The 24,086-nt window shown below is 37.8% G+C and overlaps 1 protein-coding gene across 7 annotated transcripts in view; it reads right to left on the reverse strand.

Moving 5' to 3' along the window:
* Nucleotides 1–9,098: 9,098 nt before the first annotated feature.
* LOC144969993 (uncharacterized) overlaps nt 9,099–24,086 on the reverse strand; it is a 32,729-nt gene continuing 17,741 nt past the window's right edge. For all 7 annotated transcript variants that reach the window (XM_078909128.1, XM_078909124.1, XM_078909122.1 and 4 more), the window contains 7 exons: nt 21,804–21,888; nt 18,482–18,553; nt 16,864–16,959; nt 15,416–15,469; nt 13,990–14,094; nt 13,007–13,102; nt 9,099–9,432 (listed from right to left, as the gene is read on the reverse strand). In XM_078909128.1, coding sequence (XP_078765254.1) covers nt 9,247–9,432; nt 13,007–13,102; nt 13,990–14,094; nt 15,416–15,469; nt 16,864–16,959; nt 18,482–18,553; nt 21,804–21,888 — 694 coding nt within the window. In that variant the 3' untranslated portion in view covers nt 9,099–9,246. The remainder of the gene's footprint in view (nt 9,433–13,006; nt 13,103–13,989; nt 14,095–15,415; nt 15,470–16,863; nt 16,960–18,481; nt 18,554–21,803; nt 21,889–24,086) is intronic.

Below are 24,086 nucleotides of genomic sequence, written 5' to 3' on the forward strand. Positions count from 1 at the left end.
AGATAGATAGATAGATAGATAGATAGATAGATAGATAGATAGATAGATAGATAGATCGGTATGTTTGTTTGTTTTTAAGGGTTTTACGGCGCTTGCAACACATTTAGGTTATATTAGCGCCAGTAAAAAGGAAGAAAATGGGATAGTGAAAAGTTCTAGAATTACAATTAAAGCACCCAAGAAAAAGTAAGACAAAGGGGAATTGAGAACAAATAGGGATCAGATGTAGATTCCAAGAGCATACCACCAATGTACTTAGTTTGAAATCACCTACAAGTCTCATCCAGACACTAGCACAAATCCCAACAAAGAGGAACACACTCAAATGCTTACATTATATATTCAAAATAAAAATAATAATACATAACAGAGAGATGATTTACAAGAAAAAAAATGTCATCTCCCAAAACAATAATTATGCATTTGACTGTTTCCCTCCCAGCTAGGACTCCGGCCAGTGCCAGGACAAAACCAAGTAATCTCATTCCGAGACAAAGACAGAAAGCATATTGGAAAACAGATATAAGGGGATAGAAGACACAGTATGTACCTCCCTGCCCGCTATGGGAGGTCAGGATCCACACCCAGATAGATAGATAGATAGATAGATAGATAGATAGATAGATAGATAGATAGATAGATAGATAGATAGATAGAAAAATGGCTGGTTGGATAGACAGATGAATATATATATAGATTAAGAAATAGAAAGATAAGGAAAAATGGCCGATAGATAGATAGATCCTAGAGACAACTTTCACCAATTTTTTTTTATAGATGGTTAGAAAAAGAAATAGAATATTAGTTGACAGACAGATAAATATATAGATTAATGGATAAAGAGAGAGATAAAGATAAGTAGACAAATAGATAGATAGATAGATAGCAGATAGACAGATAGATAGATATGGTTGAGAGGAATTGGCTTGAATCACATAGAGTGATTGACATTTTCTTTGGATGGTGAATTAATTTGTTAATTATTTACTTGGTGTTATAAATTGATAGATAGATTTATAGATAGATAGATAGATAGATAGGTAGGTAGATATATAGATAGATAAATAGATAGATTAATTGATGAAGAAATAGAAAAATAGCAAAACAGATATATGAAGAGATATATGAATTGATAAAGAGATAGAAAGTTAGGTAGATGGACAGTTATATGGATAAAATGATTATAATGATAATAATAATAATAATATTAATAATAATATAATAATAATAATAATAATAATAATAATAATAATAATAATAATAATAATAATAATAATAATAATAATAATAATAATAATAATAAAAATAATAATAATAATAATAATAACAATAATAATAATAATAATAATAATAATAATAATAATAATAATAATAATAAAATAATAATAATAATAATAATAATAATAATAATAATAATAATAATAATAATAATAATAATAATAAATAATAATAATAATATAATAATAATAATAATAATAATAATAATAATAATATAAATAATAATAATAATATATAATAATAATATAATAATAATAATAATAATAATAATAATAATAATAATAATAATAATAATAATAATAATAATAATAATAATAAAATAATAATAATATAATAAAACAACAACAACAACAACAACAACAACAACAACAACAACATAAATAATAATAATAATAATAATAATAATAATAATAATAATAATAATAATAATAATAAATAGCATTTCTACAGAATATTACCATGACGATGCTATGCTCTATGCACTCTATTTACTTTGGCATTCTGACATTAAATCATACATTTGTAACAATAATCCAATAACACATACTGACAATTGACACATATAAATAAACGCAAGTACCACAATTCAGTCAAGGTTCAATACAAGACATATCTCATTTCTCATAAAATGAACGATGTTTCAATCTAGATTTAAAAATAGTCTTCAGGGGCGTGGCTATATTGGTTGATTTGGTGCCTGGCACCGCGTCCATCTTTTAAAAATGAATTACAGCATTTTTTTTTAACCCCAAAAAAACCCTGAGAAATGGTATTTACCGCCTCTTAGTTATTTGAGTAAGTCTTTTCTTTAATTTTTTTCTTTCTTTTGTATTTACAAATATTATATCATGTTTTAAGTCATTTTCCTCTGATTCTGGCACCACCCTATACTGTAGGCATGCCACGCCACTGAAAATGGTGATGTTTGGTGCTTTTCTTACAGTTTTGGGGAGAGAATTCCTGAATTATAAAATGATCTCCCCCCATTAGATTTCAATCGTGGTAGACTAAAACAGAGTTTAGTGGTATGCATTTTTGAACAGAGTGACCTCGACGGTTTGTAGGTATATAAACAATTTCTGAGGTGAGATGGAGCTTCCTGTGTTCTACATTTACAACACATCGTGACAATTTAATATTTGAAACGGTCTCCAACTATATAGAAGCCAATGAGGTTCATACAGTAAAGAAGAAAGAGCGAAAGTCTTTTATGTTTTGTTAATAATCTTGCAGAACTGTTTTGAATATATATCTGGGGGTTTGAAATTTTATCCCAGGTTAGAAAAATAAGTAGAGAATTGCAATAATCAAATCGAGAAAGAATCAGTTTTTGTAGAAAGTGTTTTAGTTGCATCAAGAGTGAAGTAATTATGTATAAATGAAATTATTTTAAGTTGATTGCTTAAATATTTACATGATTGAAAACCTCGGTAGACATGGACATATCACTCTCAAAAAGTACATCTAATATTTTACAACATTGACATAATTGTATTCTGTCCATTTATATTCAGAACAGCAGTGAGCTGTGCGATTTATGCCCGTTCTCTTTGAAATTTCAACAGAGCATAACCTCAGTTGTATTGTCGTTTAGTATCAGCCTGTTTATAATCATTCAGACTTTTACTGTCTGCTCTTCTGTTAGTCACAAGTTTAGGGAGGTTTGATAAAATATAAGAATTGTACATGTGGGTATCGTCGGCGTAAAAGGGAAACTGCATGTTATGCTCAGTGCAAATTTGCGTCAAGGGTTGAGTGTACAATGTGATAAATAAAACAGGACCAAATACAGAGCTATGGGGTACGCTGTATAAAAAAGTAGTTTTTTTCTGGAACAGCGATTATGTATTTTGACAATATCCTTTTTGTAACTTAGGTACGATGTAAACCCGGCCAGGGGACTGCCTCGGACACTGAAGGTGATTTCCAGTCTATCAATAAAATCATATGTTCGATGGTGTCGAATGCCGCCGACAAATCTCACATTGTTAGCATACAAACTTTCTTAAGTTCAACATGATCCAAAAGGTCCGAATATTATAATTTCAATAGGACAGTTTCCGTACGGTGACGGGCTTTGTAGGCTGATTGGAAAGCTACAATTAAGTCGTTAAAATCGATATGACGAAATAATCTAGATGAGACAAATTTTCCTAAAATTTTTGAGATAAAGGTTAGATTAGAAACGGGTCTGTAATTACTCAATTCTTTTTCATCAAGTCCTGTTTTTTTAACTAAGCGGTCTAACTAGGGATTTTTGGAACAGACTAGGAAATACACCCAAACGGAGAGAATGGTTTCAATATTTGTAATAGATACGTCTATGGCGTCATTATGGGATTTAAAAAGATGGTGAGACGATCATCTAAATCACATTGCTTTGTAGGACTGGCGAGAAAATTTTTGTTCGTACTTCTTCAGATTTGGCTGGTTTCAGAAAATCGAGGGTGTTTCCAGAGGCGAGAGCATGTGTGGGTTAGGCTGTTTGGTCAAAGCTTGCTCGGATTTTAAAAAATTGTATCGCTGAAGAAATTGGAATGATGTGCACAACTGGCACCCGGTTCCGATTCTGGGATGCTGGTGGGTCCTTGGCAGCCAATTAATTCCTTTGTTATTGAATGAAGATCTTTACTCGTAGACGTACATTTGCAAATTTTGATGCGTAAAATTGTCGATTATCAGTCTTGACGATCTTGGTGCAATTATTTTTGAATTTAATATATCTAGATATCTTTATGCTCGTGTAGCACAGATGAATGCCATTTGTGCGGCTATGTGGTCTAATGGTATGACACTCGCTTTCGGATCGGAAGGTCCTGGGTTCGAGCCTCGCTCGGGGCATAGTTGAGTCCTTGGAAAAGGCTCTTTACTCACATTCTCTCACCGTACTCATGTGGCCGTTAACAGCGTTGTCTCTATCCGAAAAAATGCAATATCGCCTAACAGGTGTCCCGTCATAAATTGTAAATGAAGCTGTTGGTCGGGGACCCCTTGTACAGCGCTTTGAGCACATTTAGTGGATATTGCGCTATATAAAAGCTCATTTTTTTTTAAATTTTCGTTCCTCACGACGATTGTCTTTCTTTGATTCTTAAACAGTGCCATTGCACCATCCGGCATTTTTTCGGTTCGTGATTGCCCTGGTTCTATTTGGGGCCTGATGGTTTAATATTGATATGCAGTCACTGTGAAATGTTCGGTGTTGTAGATAGGTGTTGTAGATTTATTTTGTTTCTATTCAAACAAAAAAAAAGTTGGATGCCAAATAACACTGATTTAAAGTACGCTTGTTTTTCTAAGTTTGATTACATATATAATCTTAGGGTCTGTATTCATTCCCAACGTTCTTGTTTCGAGTTATCTATTATATATTTTTTGCATTTCCTTCCTTACATAAATAAAAGGTCCCTTTTTCCGGGTTAAAAAAAAATATTTTGATTGCCATGTGGCACCTGATAACCCGGTGTGATATTTATTATAAGTTTTTGTTTTTTGATTACATATGTAATGTACTGCCTGTATTTATTTCGCCTTTTTCATGTTCAAATAAACCCAGTTAAAGACTAGGTAACTAACTTAGGTGGGAGTTGTTTTTCTGTACGATTTTTTCTCTTTTCTTTTCTAACAAGCCGTTTTGAGTATGACACAAAGTCCGACAATGTAATGTTGGTCATTGATTATCCTGTTTACCCCGTTAAAAGAAGCGACTTTGTTTGCCGGATAACGCAGAATCAGCATGGAAGTTTGACGTGGTTTTTGACTGTCTGATTACATTTATGAATAGACTTCAACAGTCGTGACGTCACTTCCCGAGTAATGACGCATAGTAACTTAGTAACTGGTTCTAAACTATCGAAAATTTGCGGACGCCCTTATGAAATACTTCTCCGACGAGCATAAAAGTGTATCCAGAGGAGAAAAAGATTATAAACCTTATCATGTTTTGACTTTTATACAGTGTGATCACATGACATATGAACAAGTTCTAGCCAGCATGAAGAATAAAAAGTAACGATTTTCTTTGTTTAGAACCAAGTTGCTTGTTGCTAATGCTGGGCCGACGTGACATCAGACTACTGAATCCTATTGAGGGTTCCCGCTTAATCGTAACGTGATCTCTTGTTGCTATGGATGCCAAACTATTGCCATAACTGCCCTTTTTTTACTATGATCTCATAGTACGAGTCATGGGTTAATCAATCTATATACATTGCATATACCTCGGTAAATAGAGTTATTTATTGTAAAATATGTCTAATAAACATTTTAATCTTTCCATTTTTGACTCGATAAGTAAAAAAAATATATATTTTTGAGGGATTTTTTTTTCTCGCCGACTGATAGTCATAAACTAACTCTTGTGTGAATTTATGATTATGAAATGGATAAGATGCAATACTTTTGAATAAGCTTATTTAAAAACTTATGTCGATTTTTGGATGTGTTTTTGAGTTGTTCATTAATTTTAATTTTTGTTGTTGAGAAGTTTGTACGACAAATTGCGTACAACTCGCTTCATGTTACCAAAGCCTTCGAGCTGTCCAAAATGGCATCAAATGTTTTAAGGGTTTTACGGCGCTTGCAACACATTAAGGTCATATCAGCGCCAGTATAAAGGAAGAAAATGGGATAGTAAAAATTTCTAGAATTACAATTAAAGCACAAAAGAAAAGGTGAGACAAAGGGGAATTGGTTCAAATAGGGAACAGATGTAGATTCCAAGAGCACACCGTCAAAGTACTTAGTTTGAGATCACCTAAAAGTCTCATCCAGACACAAGCACATGTCCTAACTAAGAGGAATACACTCAAATGTTTACTGATCATATAATATAATATGTAAACTAAACATACTACAATGCATAACAGAGAGATGATTTACAAGGAAAAAAATATCATCTTCCAAAACTATAACTATACATTCGACTGTTTCCCTCCAAGCCAAGGAACTCCGGCCAGGGCCAGGACAAAACGATTCCAAGTAATCTCATTCCAAGACAACGACAGGAAACAATTGGAAAACGTGTTGGGGGATAGAAGACACAGCATGTACCCTGCCCACTATGGGAGGTCAGGATCCCCACCAAGAAAAAGGCATCAAAAATAAACAGACTTGTTGACATCCCGGTATTTTTCAATTTTTTTTTTTTGTATGTTGACATGGGGATTTAGGAAATATAATGATGTAAAAAGTTTCATTTCATTTTTATTGTTCAGTTTTCCTCGTATAAATATCAATGGTTAATTAAATTAAATTAAATTGAGCTTTATATAGCGCAATATCCACTAAATGTGCTCAAAGCGCTTTACAAGGGGTCCCTGGTCAACAGCAACATTTAACGTGTAGGATGGGGCATGCCGCCTGCTAGGCGATATTACAATTTTTCGGACTAAGACAACGCTGTTAAAGGCCAGGTACTCATTTCACGTCTGTTTACGGTGAGAGAATGTGAGTAAATAGCCTTCTCCAAGGACTCAACTATGCGCCGACGCGAGGCTCGAACCCAGGACCTTCCGATCCGAAAGCGAGTGTCATACAACAGGACCACATAGCCGCATGGTAAAACTGAATGGAAACTTCCATTTGATTTACAGAGAGAGATACTTTTCCCCTTTTCAACAAAACATAATGGATGAAACATGGGAAAAGCTAATATTATGATTAATTTTGAAATTTGATGTATTTCACAAACACAAACTGAATGCGTTCCTTTTGGTACTTTTGTAATGCACCATTTGGGCCTAATTTCACAGAATTTTGATATACGAATATCACATCAAAGGTAAAGTGTCTACCTATGTTGTCTAGTGATTAGAAGGTCATGGGTTCGACTCCCATTCTGAGCTGTTGGAAAAGACTTCTCACATTTTTTCACATGTGTAAAATGAGCACCTTGCAGTTAAGAGAGTCGTCACTGTGTGATACAAAAAAATAAAATCCCCTAACAGGTGTCATGTCTCGCCCTCAATTGCCATACAACAAGACCATAAAGCCGAATTAGGCTTTTTATGCTTTTAAGGGTTTTACGGCGCTTGCAACACATTAAGGTCATATCAGCGCCAGTAAAAAGGAAGAAAATGGGATAGTAAAAAATTCTAGAATTACAATAAAGCATCCAAGAAAAGGGAAGACAAAGGGGAATTGGTTCAAATAAGAAACAGGTGTAGATTCCAAAAGCACTCTATCAAAGTACTTAGTTTGAGATCACTAAAAGTCTCATCCAGACACAAGCACAGGTCCCCGCTAAGAGGAACACACTCAAATGTTTTACAAATCATATATAATATAAAGAAAGCATAATACAGTGCATATCAGAGAGATGATTTACAATGAAAAAAATATCATCTCCCAAAACTAACTATACATTCAACTGTTTCCCTCTCAGCCAGGGCATCTGGCCAGGACCAGGACAAAACCAAGTAATCTCATTCCAAGACAAAGACAGAAAGCATGTTGGATATAACAGATATAGGGGATAGAAGACACGGTATGTACCCCCCTGCCCACTATGGGAGGTCAGGAACCCCACCCATAAAGCCGAATTAGACTCCAAAACTGCATTTTGTTGCTTTCTTGTTGCCAACGCGTTCAGCTTTTCTCAGAGCAGCTAAGTATAAAATAACATGAATGCAATTGATCGTTTTAAAATATAATTTATTTTTAAAATAATCCACTTTTTAAAGTTCATACCTTAACCGATATGATATAAACACAAATTGCAATGAATTTGTTTTTAATGCTTTATGGCGCTTTCAACACATCTAGGTCATATCTGCTCCAATAAAAAGGAAGCCAATGAGATGGTCTAAAATTCTAGAATTACAATTGAAAACACACGAGATAAAAGGCAAACGGAATGGTTTAAATTGGAAACAGATATAGATTCCAAGGGTATATGATTAGTGTGCTTAGTTTGAGATCATCTAAAAGTCTCATCCAGACATGGGCACAGGATCAGACTGAGAAGAACACACTCAAATGCTGACGTTATAATTCAAAACAACATATATAGAAATACATAACAGAGAAATGATTCACAATTATACATTTGATTGTTCCCTTCCGGCAAAGGACTCATTCTAGGAAAGCACAATGCCAACGTATATCATTCTAAGACAAAGACAGCACGTTGGAAAAAAGATTTATAGAAAACACGATAACATTCGTACCCAGTATGGGAGGTCAAGAACCCCACCTAGTAAGTTAAGAATTTAATTTCACAGCAAAATCTATACAACTTGTCGCCGTGGCACTTAGTAGAAGATCATACATAGCTAAAACTATGCATGTAATCAATTTTTAAAAAGGAGCTTCATGGATTAAAGCTGATGTCAATACACACTCACGATATTATAACCAATATATTATAAAAGATGTAACAAATCAGCTAGCAGGCACGGGTGTTAAATAAAATTATATTAAAAGTGTATATGAAACTATGCAAGATAAAACGGGGAGAAAAAGAAAAGAAAAAATCCCCAAAAATATGCCTGCCTCAACTCATGAAATGTAAAACATATGACTATGTTCAAGGCAATAAAATACAGTACCTTTATCAAAAGATCTTCTTAAATTACAAATTCTTTTTTAAGCAATGAACTCACCACGATATAAAACCGACGTGGACATATTCGCAGGCCTGATGACCAACTGCAAGTATGGCGTTCATGTAACATTGTTGTTATGGACAATATTTTGCGTTTAGTTTGACAGTATATCCATTACATCAATGAGCCAATGACAAATTTAGTAATCAGACCTGCACATTATATATATAATATATATATATATATATATATATATATATATAATATATATATATATATATATACATTGCACAATACAGTTAGGAGATGATATGAAATAAAATATATATATATAATTTTTTTGTTTCTTAAATGAGCGATAAAAATTGAGATAGTTCTATTTTATTGTCGCCAACTTCAATGAGCACCATTGCTATAATCTCTACTTCAGCTTTTTCTCCTCCCCATTCTTGATGTTATCTGAAGAGTGTTCTCCATTTGATGTAGAGACACGCTTCGATTCCGGCTGTTTGGTTTGGACTGTGATTGGGACTTCGCGTTTTTTCACACCGCTGGGATGTTTGACGGCGTAGTAACGTAAGAAACTCATGGTGGCGTTGTACCCTCTCTGAAATGGAAAATGGTGTCAGCAATCATCCATTAATTTAAATTACCTTCCACTACTGAATAAGGAACAATTATATGACGTCAGAATACTGGTTCCAATCTCATTGGAAGTGTGTATAATGACCAATCCTCCGGAGGACTGGTTACATACAATGTGCAGCTGATCTTCTCGTATCCGAGTGATATCATCTTATTTTCTCGCCGATATAAATGCTCTTCGTCAATAAAAAATAATCCATTCTCGCTCTTGTACGTCAATAATAATTAGAATCTGCTTATACATCTCTATGAAGAAACCAGGGCCCAACGTTTGTGAAAATTTATCATCTTTCAGGAAATGTCTGAAGACTGAGTTGTTCCGTGAGGCTTATTTTTCTTGAAATAGATGTTGCTTGGATTTTGTTTTGTATGCATGCTTATTATGTATCATATAGTGTCGTGATTTTTAATTTTGTTGTTTTTAAACATTTTCATTTTTATTATGTAAAGCGCCGCAGAACACGATTAACGTGGATGATTAGGCGCTATATAAATTCATTATTTACTATTGTTTACTATTTACTACCGTCTGAGTATAGTAATAAAAGAACAACGATGGAGGCTACGCCGAGAAGATAACAGTCCAGCCCAAACTGCAATGACAAAATATTTCCTTCATGGCAACAAATAGGTAGGAAGACCACCAACATCAATAGTAACAACCCTGAACCAGGATCTCTCTACATATCAGAACTTTTCTGGATTCAGATGAGGCCGAATTAATCTCTGAAGAACTAAGAAATACTACAGTGCTATCCGTACTAACGTCACAACAAGACCTTGGCAGCCTCAAAACTCTGGCCCAGGACCGTGACCAATGAAACAATTAACAACATGGATAGAGAGAGAGCCGCTATACTTATCGACCATGACTGAATCACACAATTCTCTGCAAGCGTCACTCGGACTGCGAAGCTTACTGCTGCTACTACTACTACTACTACTACTACTACTACTACTACTACTACTACTACTACTACTACTACTACTACTACTACTACTATACATCTTACCACTTAAATAGTTATGTCCCCTTATAAATCAATATGAAACTTATTGATTGTTTATACATTGTCTGGTTACACACTTCAAATGAGTTTTGAACCGGAAGAGAGCAAGTATGACCTCACGATAGTTTATTCGCATTGCTTTGACATCATCCATATCATATCCATATCAAATTCAAAATGCACATTGAGCATTATTCTTTAAACTTTGTCTACTCTATACTGCATGCTGATTTTTAAAGTTATAAACATCGTGAATCACCGGCTTGTCGTATGTATCATACAGCGGTGGGGGCACTTAAGTGCTAACCTAGCAGCAGAGGTTAACCGTTCAACCATCACTAGACTATCCCGGAAAACCATATGATTTCAGGCGCCTAAAGTGTTATCCCACCCAAAAATAGCCTCGACCTAAAGCGGTAAGACGGACCAATGCCAACGCATGTCCAGCCGCAAGGCCAGGACGGCGGCTACGTCCGTGGAGCTCTGGCTTTTGCTGGCCAGGACGTGCCGGGGATACGGCTCCTGTGGGGTCAGAGACCACTTTTCCCAAATGGCTGTGCTGAAGGGCCATGGTTGGGGGATCAAAGGCCTGGTGGGACAATTGCGCGCGGCATCTCCTTGCCGGAAGGAGGCGCACGGGGCTCAAGCGTGGATACTTGGCAAAACCCAGCAGGTAGGAGATGTACGAAGCCCAGGTGCGAGAACTTGGCACCTCCTTTGAGGGTGGGAGGTGCCCGCGACTCGGAACAACGATACAGCCGTAGTGGGAACCAAACCTCCTAGTAGATTGGAGGAAACTCCTGGCAGAGAGGAGTAATTGGACGCAGACGACCCCCCACCGCGTAAATGCGCAGTGCTTCAACCGTTGACGTGGTTGGGAAGGCTTAGGCCGTTGCATCCTGCCTGGTGACAAGTGCAGGCACATGCTGGGCTATGCATCCAGGTTCGCAGAGGACCGCGTATTCAAACCTGGTGTTGCAATAGAGCGGTTTTGGGATAGCTGTTTGAGACTTAAGCCGGGTGCCGAATCTCTTCCCACTAGCCGGGTTTGGATATGGGCGGCAGAGATCCGATGAAAGGTCTGGCGAACTATATGGAACACCCGAATAAGAGTGTGGGTAATGGGAGCCAATGTATATTGTTGCCATTGCAAGGATATATATATATATATATATATATATATATATATATATATATATATAAGAGGGGGAGGCGGGTGGGGGAGGGGAGAGGGGGAGGAGGGGTATAATAGGGTCGGGAAGGGGGGGGGGAAGGGGGGGGGAAGGGGGGGGGAGGGTTATTAGACATTTTGCGTTTGGAGCTTGAATTTGTTAGTGTCTGCACATTGTCATTAGTTCTGATCTTTTGTTTAAGGCGCTTAAGGTGCTTTTGTTTAAGCACCTTAAACAAAAGATCAGAACTAATGACAATGTGCAGACACACTAACAAATTCAAGCTCAAAACGCAAAAGGTCAAATAACCCTTCCCCCCCCCCACCTTCCCGACCCTATTATACCCCTCCTCCTCCTCCTCCTCCCCCCGCCTCCCCCCCCCCCCCCCTGCCTCCCCCTCTTCCCCCCCCCCCCCGCCTCTCCCTCTCCCCCCCCCCCGCGCCTCTCCACGTAACCACATTCCACAACAATATCATACACACTCATGTACACACCAAACACAAGACACCTACACACACACACACACACACACACACACACACACTCATAATATAAGCAATGAGAGCACACCACAACAATGCCACTACACATCAACACGAATCACCACTTCACAACGGAACCAAGAACAAGCACCTCGTATGGAGTAAAAAAAAATCGGACATCACGCCGACTGAGGAAGTGGAATAAGCCCACAGAAACGAACGTATCGGCCATAGAATGTGAGTGACAATTTGTATTCTATATTAGCTCTAACCATCATTATCGAGCACTTTCGTACTACGAGTACCCACCAACACTCATATATATATATATATATATATATATATATATATATATATATATATATATATATATATATTATATTATATACATCTATACATACTATTCAATATTCAATATTATTCATCGGCTGATTTATTGTTGGGTAATTTTACACTTTTCTTGGTATTTTATTACCTTTACTTATTTCGATATCCATTACGAAAGTTTCCATATTCTGGAATGTGGATACATGTTTAAAAGAGCTGAGTTTCAAAAAAGCTGTCGGTGTATAATCGTCCATCACTATCATTGCCAGACACTGTCCATTATATTTTTACGGACGGAATCCCATAGAAACATAATCCTTTCATTTTAGACGATTTATTGCATCCATAGACAGCACAACTCCTCGGCATTTTGACAGTTGTGTGTTGACTCGGCCACAATCAGTTGAAGTTCCCAATGTAAACAACGCCATAGGAAGTTACAGTGGTCTTACTTACTTCAAAGGAAGCAACTGTGGATGATATTTGCGTGAAGTCATCCGCATTCGGTCTATACATATTATGATCGAACAAGATATGGTTTTTACCTCGACAACAAACTCTCTGTCTTCATCTTCCAACTCGTAGTCCATTGTTCCCAGATGTCCTGTGTTGATGCCTACCGTTCTGTCGGCATCTTTCACCTGTTGCATGAACATTGGACAAATATGAAAAAAACAACATATATAATCAATTAATGTAGTCAGGTACTCATTCACACCAAGTCGAGTAAGGTTATGTTTGTAAAAGAGACACTAGACACCGAGACCAGATATTTGAGCACGTTATCACCCATCCCGTTACGGCTGCTCGATTTAGTTACGAGACAATCGCTGATCTACCGACACCATTGCCATTAGACTATTTATGTTTTGTCTGCACCACTTCTTCAAAATAACAATGATAATAAAAAACAAAGACCTATTTGTTGTTGTTTTTTAAAGGGTTTTACGGCGCTTGCAACACATTTAGGTTATGTCAGCGCCAGTAAACAGGAAGAAAATGGGATAGTGAAAAGTTCTAGAATTACAATCAAAGCACCCAAGAGAAAGTAAGACAAAGGGGAACTGGGAACAAATAGGGATCAGATGTAGATTCTTAGAGCATAACACCAATGTACTTAGTTTGAGATCACCTATAAGTCTCATCCGGACAAAAGCACAAGACCCAACAAGGAGGAATACACTAACAAAACCTAGAAAATTGGATGAGGGTCCAATAATGTAAGATGGTAACAGTCGCATTTTGCTATGTGGTCTAGTAGTATGATACTCGCCTTCGGATCGGAAGGTTGGGATCCACTCTGAGCGGTGCATAGTTGAGTCCTTGGAAAAGGTACTTTACTCACATTCTGTGACCATACTCAGGCGTAAAATGAGGACATGGCCGTTAAAAAATGTACCATCGTCTAACAGGCGTCGTATCGCGTCCTATATGTTAAGTGTTGCTGTTGGATATGAGTCTCTTTCAAAATGCTTTGAACACGTTTAGTGCATATTGCGCTAACTAGAGGCTAAAGTTCTTTACTTACGTTGACAGAAGTGTACTTGAGATTGGTAAACATGGTTAATTGTAGGGCGTTTAGGAATGAGCCCAAGCTGGTGATATCTCTCCTGTTATATCCCTGGAAACGAACCTGACACAAAGATGAGAAATATTTTAGAGACATATATAAAATAAATAGATAATAATGATAAATGTTAACTAATAAATATATAGATATATAAATAAATAAATAGTTATGTTCGTATTCTCTCCTCTTATTCTTGTTATGCCTACAAATTTGTTTCAACAGTTCACTGCGTCATCAGGGCATTCAATCTCCATACATTATAATCAATCACTCAGCTGATTCGTGCACAACGACGTGTACTTATTTGCAGGTCTGAAATCCCGAATTGTTAAATTGTTTTGTTTGTTTGTTTTTAAGGGTTTGATGGCGTTTGCAGCACATTAATGTCATCTCAGCGCCAACATGGAAAACAGTTTTAGAATTACAATTAAAGCACCCAAGAAAAGGTAGGAAAAAGGGGAGTTGATTTCTCATAGGAAACAGTTGTAGATTCCAAGAGCACACTATCAAAGTACTTAGTTTGAGCTCACCTAAAAGTCTCATCCAGACACATGTACAGGTTCCCCCACTAAGAGGAATACACTCAAATGTTTACAAATCTATATATTGTGGAAACAAAACATAATAAAGTGAATGAGATAGAGATGATTTGCAAGGAAAAAATATCATCTCCCAAAACTAACCATACATTTAACTGTTTCCCTCCCAGTTAAGGTATCTGGCCAGGGCCAGGTCAAAACCAAGTAATATCATTCCAAGACAAAGACAGAAAGCAAGTTGGAAAACAGATATAAGGGGATAGAAGACAGTAAATACCTCCCTGCCCACTATGGGAGGTCAGGAACCCAACCAAGAAATTGTTAAGTTATGGCCTCATTGTTGTATGGGAAATACTCTCAAACCAACGCACAATAGTGTCCATTACAACAATGTTAAATCAAGCCAATTATTGCGTTCAGTTATCAGACCTGCAAATATTTGAAGGAAGGTGCACATCAATATCTGTTTGTTTTGTTTTTAATTATTTTACGGTTCTTGCGACACATTCAGGTCATATCAGCGCCAGTAAAAAGAAGAGAATGGAATAGTCAAAGTATTCTAGATTTACAAGCAAAGCACCCAAGAAAACATAAGACAACCGGTAATTGGTTCAAATAGGGATCAGATGTAGAATTCCAAGAGCATATCATCAATGTACTAAGTTTGAGATCACCTTCGAGTCTCATCCAGACACCTATATGTGACTCTCAACCAAAAACTCCAGTCAGGGCCTGGGCAAAAATCAAGTAATCTGATCAAAGAACTAAAGTGTTTCTCTTTAAATTGTATACGTTGATCAACAGTAAAGCTGAGACGAATACGGTGTATAAGTCATCAAACTCACCTGCACACGAATGCCCCTCTCTTCTACAAATTGGATAAGCTCATAATATGCAATCTGGAAGGAAGGATAATGTTTGTATGAAACATAACATTATAACTTATCAAACAATATTACTTACTTGAATCCAAGGAAAACAAGTTTATTTTAGGGTAGTTTGCTAATAAAATAATGTGAATAAAAGGCATTGGGAGTGGGGTAGGTGCGGGGGGGGGGGGGTAAAGGTTACTAGAACATCAGAAAAATTATGGCGGAGGAATTGGATTCAGTAGTCTGATGTCACGCCGCCCGGCAACGGCGGCCATCTTGGTTCTAAACAAAGAAAATCATTACTTTTTATTCTTCATGCTGGCTAGAACTTTTCATATGTCTTATGATAAGAATGTGTAAAAGTCAAAACATGATCAAATTTATGTGTTTTTTTTCCCTCTGGATACGCTTTTATGCTCGCCGGGGAAATATTTCATACGGCGTCCGCCATTGTTCCGATAGTTTAGAGCCAGAGTTACTAAGTTACCATGCATCATTAGGAAGGTGTGACGTTACGACTGTTGAAGAGTATTGATGGTTGGCCCATTACAAAGCATTTACCAATCAGAATATTTCCTGTCATTTACCTCGTTTCGTCCCCTTGACTATAGATAGTATGCGCTTGGCTAAGAAGCTCATAACATTGCCATCCGGAAGTATAACGGACCAACACACAAAACTATGTGTACCCATGAACATAGTCGGGTTAATACAGTTCACTGAGCATTACTCATAAACGCGGATGGCAAAAACAATAACAAAGACCTGAGTGACGTCATCTTCGAACTATCTATATTTCCTGTATGAGATACCCTTAGTACATGTCAAACACACAAATAGGTCAGGCTCAGTTAGTGACTATTTATCACAATATTTTGACACACTGATAAAGGAGTTAAAGATAGAATGCGCTTGGCCAAGGAGTTCACAACATTGCCATCCGGAAGTATAACGGACCAACACACAAACTCTGTGTAACCATGAACTTTTATAGTCTAATACAGTTTAGTGAGAACAACTCACAAACGCGGATGGCAAAAACAATAACAAAGGCCTGAGTGACGTCATCTGCATACTATCTATATCGCAAGACCTGACGACACGAAGCGTTTATTTTTTTCAATCATCTCTATTAAAATTGTGAGTTATGCTCAGGATCTGTGGGCTGTTTACTCCGGGTGATAGGCAAGCACTTAAGGTGGCTATGGGTCTTCAGTTCACAGTCAGACTAAAAATGACAAAGACAAACAGGGAGGAGGAGGAGGAGGAGGAGGAGGAGGAGGAGATGATGAATAATAATAAGAGGAAGAAGAAGAAGCAAGACAGGTGTGTGCATGTGCGCGTGTGTGTGTGTGTGTGTGTGTGTGTGTGTGAGAGAGAGAGAGAGAGAGAGAGAGAGAGAGAAGTTAACAAGCATTTACCTGGTCGTCACCATCTTTGTTAAGTATTTCAAACACTTTCTCAACGCTGCAATCTTTTCCGAATAAAAGCTCTTTATTTTTTGGTAAAAAGTCTTTCTGAAAAATAAAATAAAACAATTAAAAATGGATCTAGCTCTAAAATAGAAAACAATTGAACCAAAAATCTTGCAAAATTGTTTTCTTCATTTGCAACTAAAAATTGTATAGAAAAGAATGGGACCTGCGGTTTCTCTGATTAGATTTTTTTCTGCGCTTTTACTTTGAAGTACTATCAAGATGGGTTATCCTGACTTGGAAGGTGGGCGAGAAGGGGGGGGGGGGGGGATTAAGATATTTTTTTACTTGATTATTCTAATAAAGCATCCTATACTAAGATATGTTCTGAAAATATCAGTTTTGTTTATAAAAACAAATGATCCTTAAGTTTGAACTATTTCAAAAACTGATGCTTTTTTATTGCCTGGTCGGTTGACCGAACATTTATACGAAGATACATTGATTTTTTTGATTTTTTTAAAAGGTCTGTTGAAAAGAATTTTTAATCTAATTATCTGGAGATTAAAAAAAACAACAACTTCACGGCATCATCTATTAAAAGAATAACATATTGACCCATAAATAAATGAACGAATTAACTTTATTCATCAACAAAGGAATTGGTTAATGGGGTAATGATTAGTGTCTTATTTTTTAATTCCACTATTTAATATAATCTGCGTAAAAATATATATGACCACTAACAAGTATTATAAAAGTTATTGGAAACAATGTCAAATGTTTTAGGAACTGAGAATATTTGTTTTCTCCTTTTAAAAAGATTGGATAAGGTTGGAATTGTTGGACAACTATCATGCCGAATAAGCCATCCCTATTCAATATACTTGAATACATTTGACAATACCCGTTTTTCAGTTATGAGACTGTTTGATGTGTTCAGGTCCATGTTAATTAATGAATGAATTTTATTATACTACTGGTCTCATTGGAAATTCTGTTTTAGAGAAGTGTGAAATTCTTCGTCTATTAAATTGGGGCTTACAATTCAACACGTATCGTTATTTTTTCCTTCGAGCTTCAAGCAGCAACATTTTCATTAATCAACCAGCACTGCCAACAGAGGTGCATAAAAACGGTGCTTTTTTGTACACCTCCAGTGGAGGTGCATAAAAACGGTGCGTTTCTGTACACCTCCAACGGAGGTGCATAAAAACGCCACCAAACATGATCACCAGAGTATTGTAATGTAAGGTAAGTTTTCGATCCCAGGATCGTCTTTCAACTCTGCTCACGTCTGCTACTTCAGGTTTATTTTAGCAGTAGATTTTCTTACCACAACCTGTTTTCACACACCGACAACTGTATGTTGCTGTGTCACGGGTCAGAGGCTATAGTGGCTTACACTTAATGTTGGGCCACACAGAAAAATCAACAGAGGATGTACCAAGTTACACAGACAACGTTCTGCCCTCATTAAATGATGGTGGGTACAATATCGAATGAAAATAGTTCTTTCCCCGCGAACTTGCGGGCTTCTTACTAGTGTATATGATATATATATATATATATATATATATATATATATATATATATATTATATATATATTTGTAAAATACATACACTATTCAGAGCTGCTTCCAGTTCGTCCTTAGATATAAATTCTTGGTCACCGTCATTGTTCTTGGCGAGGAGCTGATAATAGAAACAAGCAAACGAACAACAATACAGAAAATAAATATGCTCATTTATATAGAACATTTCCACGAATTTTTGGATGCTCAATGCACATCAATTCTTTTTATTCTTTCCCCAAGCAAGCCACTCTTACAAACATGTTTGGCATTGTTTTTGCAACAGCATTATCAACATAATCTGCCACTGCCGATAGCCAGATACTCATTCATTCGAGTCGATTTAGCCAATGCGTTTCATTTCCAAAGAGTCATAATGTATACAAAAACTAATCATTCAATAATATCTTTGGTCATTCCAAACATCCCGTGACTTTGAGGTCAACGCATTGTTATGCCACAAAGGGCAGAGTCTACTTATAGTGCTATTTCTATGATGCCCTAGCACTATGGTCCAGTGGTAAGACACCGGGGATTGATGTCACGCTCGGAGCGGCGCGTAGTTGTCTCTGTCGAAAAAAAATGTATTATCGTCTAACAGGCGTCATGTAGTCTTGTGGTATGACACTCGCCTTCGAATCGAGTCCCGTTCTGACCGGCGTATTGTTGAGCCTGGAAAATGCCCTTTACTCACATTTTTTTGCCAAACGGACTTCGTTTCGTTCAACTGATTAAAAGCTGATGTTAGATTAGGACATCTTGTAAAGCGCGCTGAGCGCGTTTAGTGGTTACATTCTATATGAATGCTCATAATGCTCTAGTTAAAGACCAGTCAAGATTACTTAAAGTCTTCTCAAAAACTGCTCATAATATGTAACTTAGCGCATCGATTTGGTGTTATGTCAGGTTGTAACTAATGGTGAAAAGTGAATTTAAATCTTAAATGATCAGAGATAGAAAGATTTGTTTGTTTGCTACTTGATAAATAATATATTCCTTCTCAATAACACAAACGTAAATCGTATACTGGTCTAATTTTTCTGAAGGATCGCATATTGCAATGGGCAAACGTCCACAGAATACACTACAGCCCAAACTTATCTCTAAGGCATTGTCCAAATCTACCATTATACCCCAAACTTACCTCAAGGAACTGTCCACAGCTACCACTATACCCCAAACTACCTCCAAGAAATTGTCTACAGCTACCACTATACCCCAAACGTACCCCCAAGAAACTGTCCACAGCTACCACTATACCCCAAACGTACCCCCAAGAAACTGTCTACAACTACCAATATACCCCAAACGTACCCCCAAGAAACTGTCTACAGCTACCAATATACCCCAAACGTACCCCCAAGAAACTGTCTACAGCTACCACTATACCCCAAACGTACGCCCAAGAAACTGTCTACAGCTACCAATATACCCCAAACGTACCCCCAAGAAACTGTCTACAGCTACCAATATACCCCAAACGTACCCCCAAGAAACTGTCTACAACTACCAATATACCCCAAACGTACCCCCAAGAAATTGTCTACAGCTACCAATATACCCCAAACGTACCCCCAAGAAATTGTCTACAGCTACCACTATACCCCAAACGTACCCCCAAGAAATTGTCTACAGCTACCACTATACCCCAAACGTACCCCCAAGAAATTGTCTACAGCTACACTATACCCCAAACGTACCCCCAAGAAACTGTCCACAGCTACCACTATACCCCAAACGTACCCCCAAGAAACTGTCCACAGCTACCACTATACCCCAAATGTACCCCCAAGAAACTGTCCACAGCTACCACTATACCTCAAACGTATCCCCAAGAAACTGTCCACAGCTACCACTATACCCCAAACGTACCCCCAAGAAACTGTCCACAGCTACCACTATACCTCAAACGTACCCCCAAGAAACTGTCCACAGCTACCACTATACCCCAAACGTACCCCCAAGAAACTGTCCACAGCTACCACTATACCCCAAACGTACCGCAAGAAACTGCCCACAGCTACCACCATACCTCAAACGTACCCCCAAGAAATTGTCTACAGCTACCACTATACCCCAAACGTACCCCAAAGAAACTGTCCACAGCTACCACTATACCCAAACGTACCCCCAAGAAACTGTCCACAGCTACCACTATACCCCAAACGTACCCCCAAGAAATTGTCTACAGCTACCACTATACCCCAAACGTACCCCCAAGAAACTGTCCACAGCTACCACTATACCCCAAACGTACCCCCAAGAAACTGTCCACAGCTACCACTATACCCCAAACGTACCCCCAAGAAATTGTCTACAGCTACCACTATACCCAAACGTACCCCCAAGAAACTGTCCACAGCTACCACTATACCCCAAACGTACCCCAAGAAACTGTCCACAGCTACCACTATACCCCAAACGTACCCCCAAGAAACTGTCCACAGCTACCACTATACCCAAACGTACCCCCAAGAAATGTCCACAGCTACCACTATACCCCAAACGTACCCCCAAGAATTGTCTACGCTACCACTATACCCCAAACGTACCCCCAAGAAACTGCCCACAGCTACCACTATACCCCAAACGTACCCCCAAGAAACTGTCCACAGCTACCACTATACCCCAAACGTACCCCAAGAAATTGTCTACAGCTACCACTATACCCCAAACGTACCCCCAAGAAACTGTCCACAGCTACCACTATACCCCAAACGTACCCCCAAGAAACTGTCCACAGCTACCACTATATCCCCAAACGTAACCCCCAAGAAATTGTCTACAGCTACCACTATACCTCAAACGTACCCCTAAGAAACTGTCCACAGCTACCACTATACCCCAAACGTACCCCCAAGAAACTGTCCACAGCTACCACTATACCCAAACGTACCCCAAGAAACTGTCCACAGCTACCATATACCCCAAACGTACCCCCAAGAAATTGTCACAGCTACCACTATACCCCAAACGTACCCCCAAGAAACTGTCCACAGCTACCACTATACCCCAAACGTACCCCCAAGAAATTGTCCACAGCTACCACTATACCCCAAACGTACCCCCAAGAAACTGTCCACAGCTAACCACTATACCTCAAACTTACCCCCAAGAAATTGTCTACAGCTACCACTATACCCCAATTTTACGCCCAAGAAATTGTCCACACCATACACTAGACCCCAAACTTAGCCCCAAGAAATTGTCTACAGCTACCACTATACCCCAATTTTACGCCCAAGAAATTGTCCACACCATACACTAGACCCCAAACTTACCCCCAAGAAAGTGTCCACAGTATACACTATACCTCAAACTTATTTCCAAGAAATTGTCTACATCATACAATATATAAACCCCAAACGTACCTCCAAGAAATTGTCTACAGCGTACACAATTTTACAATGGACCCTGTCAGCTTCTTCCTGGTCAAGTCTTTGTGCTTCTCTTTCTCTGTAAAGGTGTCGAGAATAGGTACAATAAAATGTCCATTTTTATTGGAATAAGCAGTGGCGTGGGGCCATTGGATCGAATGGTGCCAGGCACCGCACCAATCTTTTAAAAATCATTAACAGCATAATAATTTAATTAAAAATAAAACTGAGAAATTTTAACTCCACTGTCTTTCGCCAACTCGCAAACAACATACTGCCTTTTTAGTCTCCGCTTTATTCAAGATTCCGATTCACGCACTGCGCCGACTCGTGTGTTGGTGACATCACTCCGCGAAGTAGTGACTAAATCAAACACCGTGGTGCAAAGCAATCCAAGCTCCAGTTAAATGCTCTCTCCATTACCCTCCTTCCGCACTAGGACAAAACTGTCCCGGGACAAATTTGTCCTGTCCCACTGGAGAATACTTCTATTCAAAAGGGGTTCCGCACTAGGACAGGACTGTCCCAGGACACACCTGCGCGAATGCATTTTTTTTTTTTTTTACAAGATTCAAAAGTTTTTTTGTAGGCAATTGCAACTCTAATAATTCACATTTTATGAATCAACATAAGATACGACATGACGATAATGATTTTTTACACTGTACAATGGGATTTGTTTCATAAGATTTATATAATCATGAAATGTTCTTATAGCAAGAGTAATATTATTGCTACTGCTACTACTACCACTACTACTACCACGACTACGACTACTACTACTACTACTACTACTACTACCACTACTACTACTACTACTACTACTTCTACTACTACTACTAGTAATGGATGAAATAGAGGTTGCATATTTCTGTGCTTTACCACGTGGAAAAAAAAGACAAATTGAAAGAGAAAACAATATTGGGTGCATCCTTTAATGACCCAAAGATTGCTCTAGGGTCAATTCCGTAGACTCTATGGTGATCTCCGATCTTATCTTAAAATGACTTTCTTGGAATCACCTCATTTTACCCAGGTGCAAATGAGTACCAGTTCGCTGATGAAAGTAATCTTTGACGGACTAGCATCATTCAAGAGGATAATAGAAAGTCAGCATGCTTCGTACCCGAAAGGCATCAGTTGAGTAAGTCACCTCGTCTAGCTCAATTTGCGGCGCTGCACTGCGGCTGACGCCTGGTTATACCTCGTCCTAGCTAAATTTGCGGCGCTGCATTGCGGCTGACGCCTGGGTTATTCCAGTCGTACCTGGGAATAGACCCTCGAGAAAAATTTCCCCTATGGGATGAAAAAATGAATTTTATTATTTTAAATTTTAAACTGTTATCTGTCTGCTCAACGCCACAGAAACATGGATAAGTTCCGGATTTATAAGCTTAGGAGGCAAGATGGCCGATGGTTAGCGCGTTGTACTCTGGACTCAGAGGTTCTGTGTTCGATTCCGACCGAAGCCAATTTGTACTTTCTAGAGCAAGAAAATTTACTCCAATCACTCACTCCATTCAGGTGTAAAAGGGTACCTGTCAAGCTGGGATAGTAATCTGCGATAGACTACAGACTAGCGTCCCGTTCAAAGGTTTTCAAACAAATACGTTAATTGTCCGCTTCACGCTATTGAAACCGGAATAACTCCTTCACCATTGGCTACATGGCTCTAAAGGACTTAATTTGTTTTACAATGAGTCCAAGTGGCTCAGAAGGACTTACTTAAAAATATTTTCATTGAGAATTCCCGAAATAAATAACGATAAAGATAATTGATCCCACAAGTTACCGAATAGATGTGCGACCGGTTTTAGACACGTTACTGCTGTGTCACAAAGTGTGACACTTCTTAAATTATATTTTATAAACATACGTTTTTAAATTGCCGAAAATATTTATGTTGCTATGCCTTCTGCACGTGGTTTCATCACATAGAATTATTTTTTGAATTGTTCTTGCTTTTTTATATTCAGAATTGAAATAAATAAATAAATTATAACTGTGAAATTGAATGTAAGCTTCAGTTTAATATACGAAAACAGATAAAATGGACGTTTCGGGTTTCCCCTTCATCAACAACACATGATGAATTAAAAACTACAGACGAATGAGATAATGTGGTAGTGGCGTTGTTAAGATGCATAAACAAAAACATTGATGGGCAGGAAATTGTTTGCTACTTTGTGAGGAAGCGCGAATTAAAACAGAGCAATAGAAATTTATAAAAGGTGCGTACATAATTATGTCAAAAGAGGGGAGGCGAGTAGTAGTAGT

Source organism: Berghia stephanieae, chromosome 4, assembly GCF_034508935.2.
Source record: "Berghia stephanieae isolate SIO BIC M18660-M18661 chromosome 4, UCSD_Bste_1.3, whole genome shotgun sequence".
In the NCBI taxonomy this organism is placed as follows: Eukaryota; Metazoa; Mollusca; class Gastropoda; order Nudibranchia; family Aeolidiidae; genus Berghia; species Berghia stephanieae.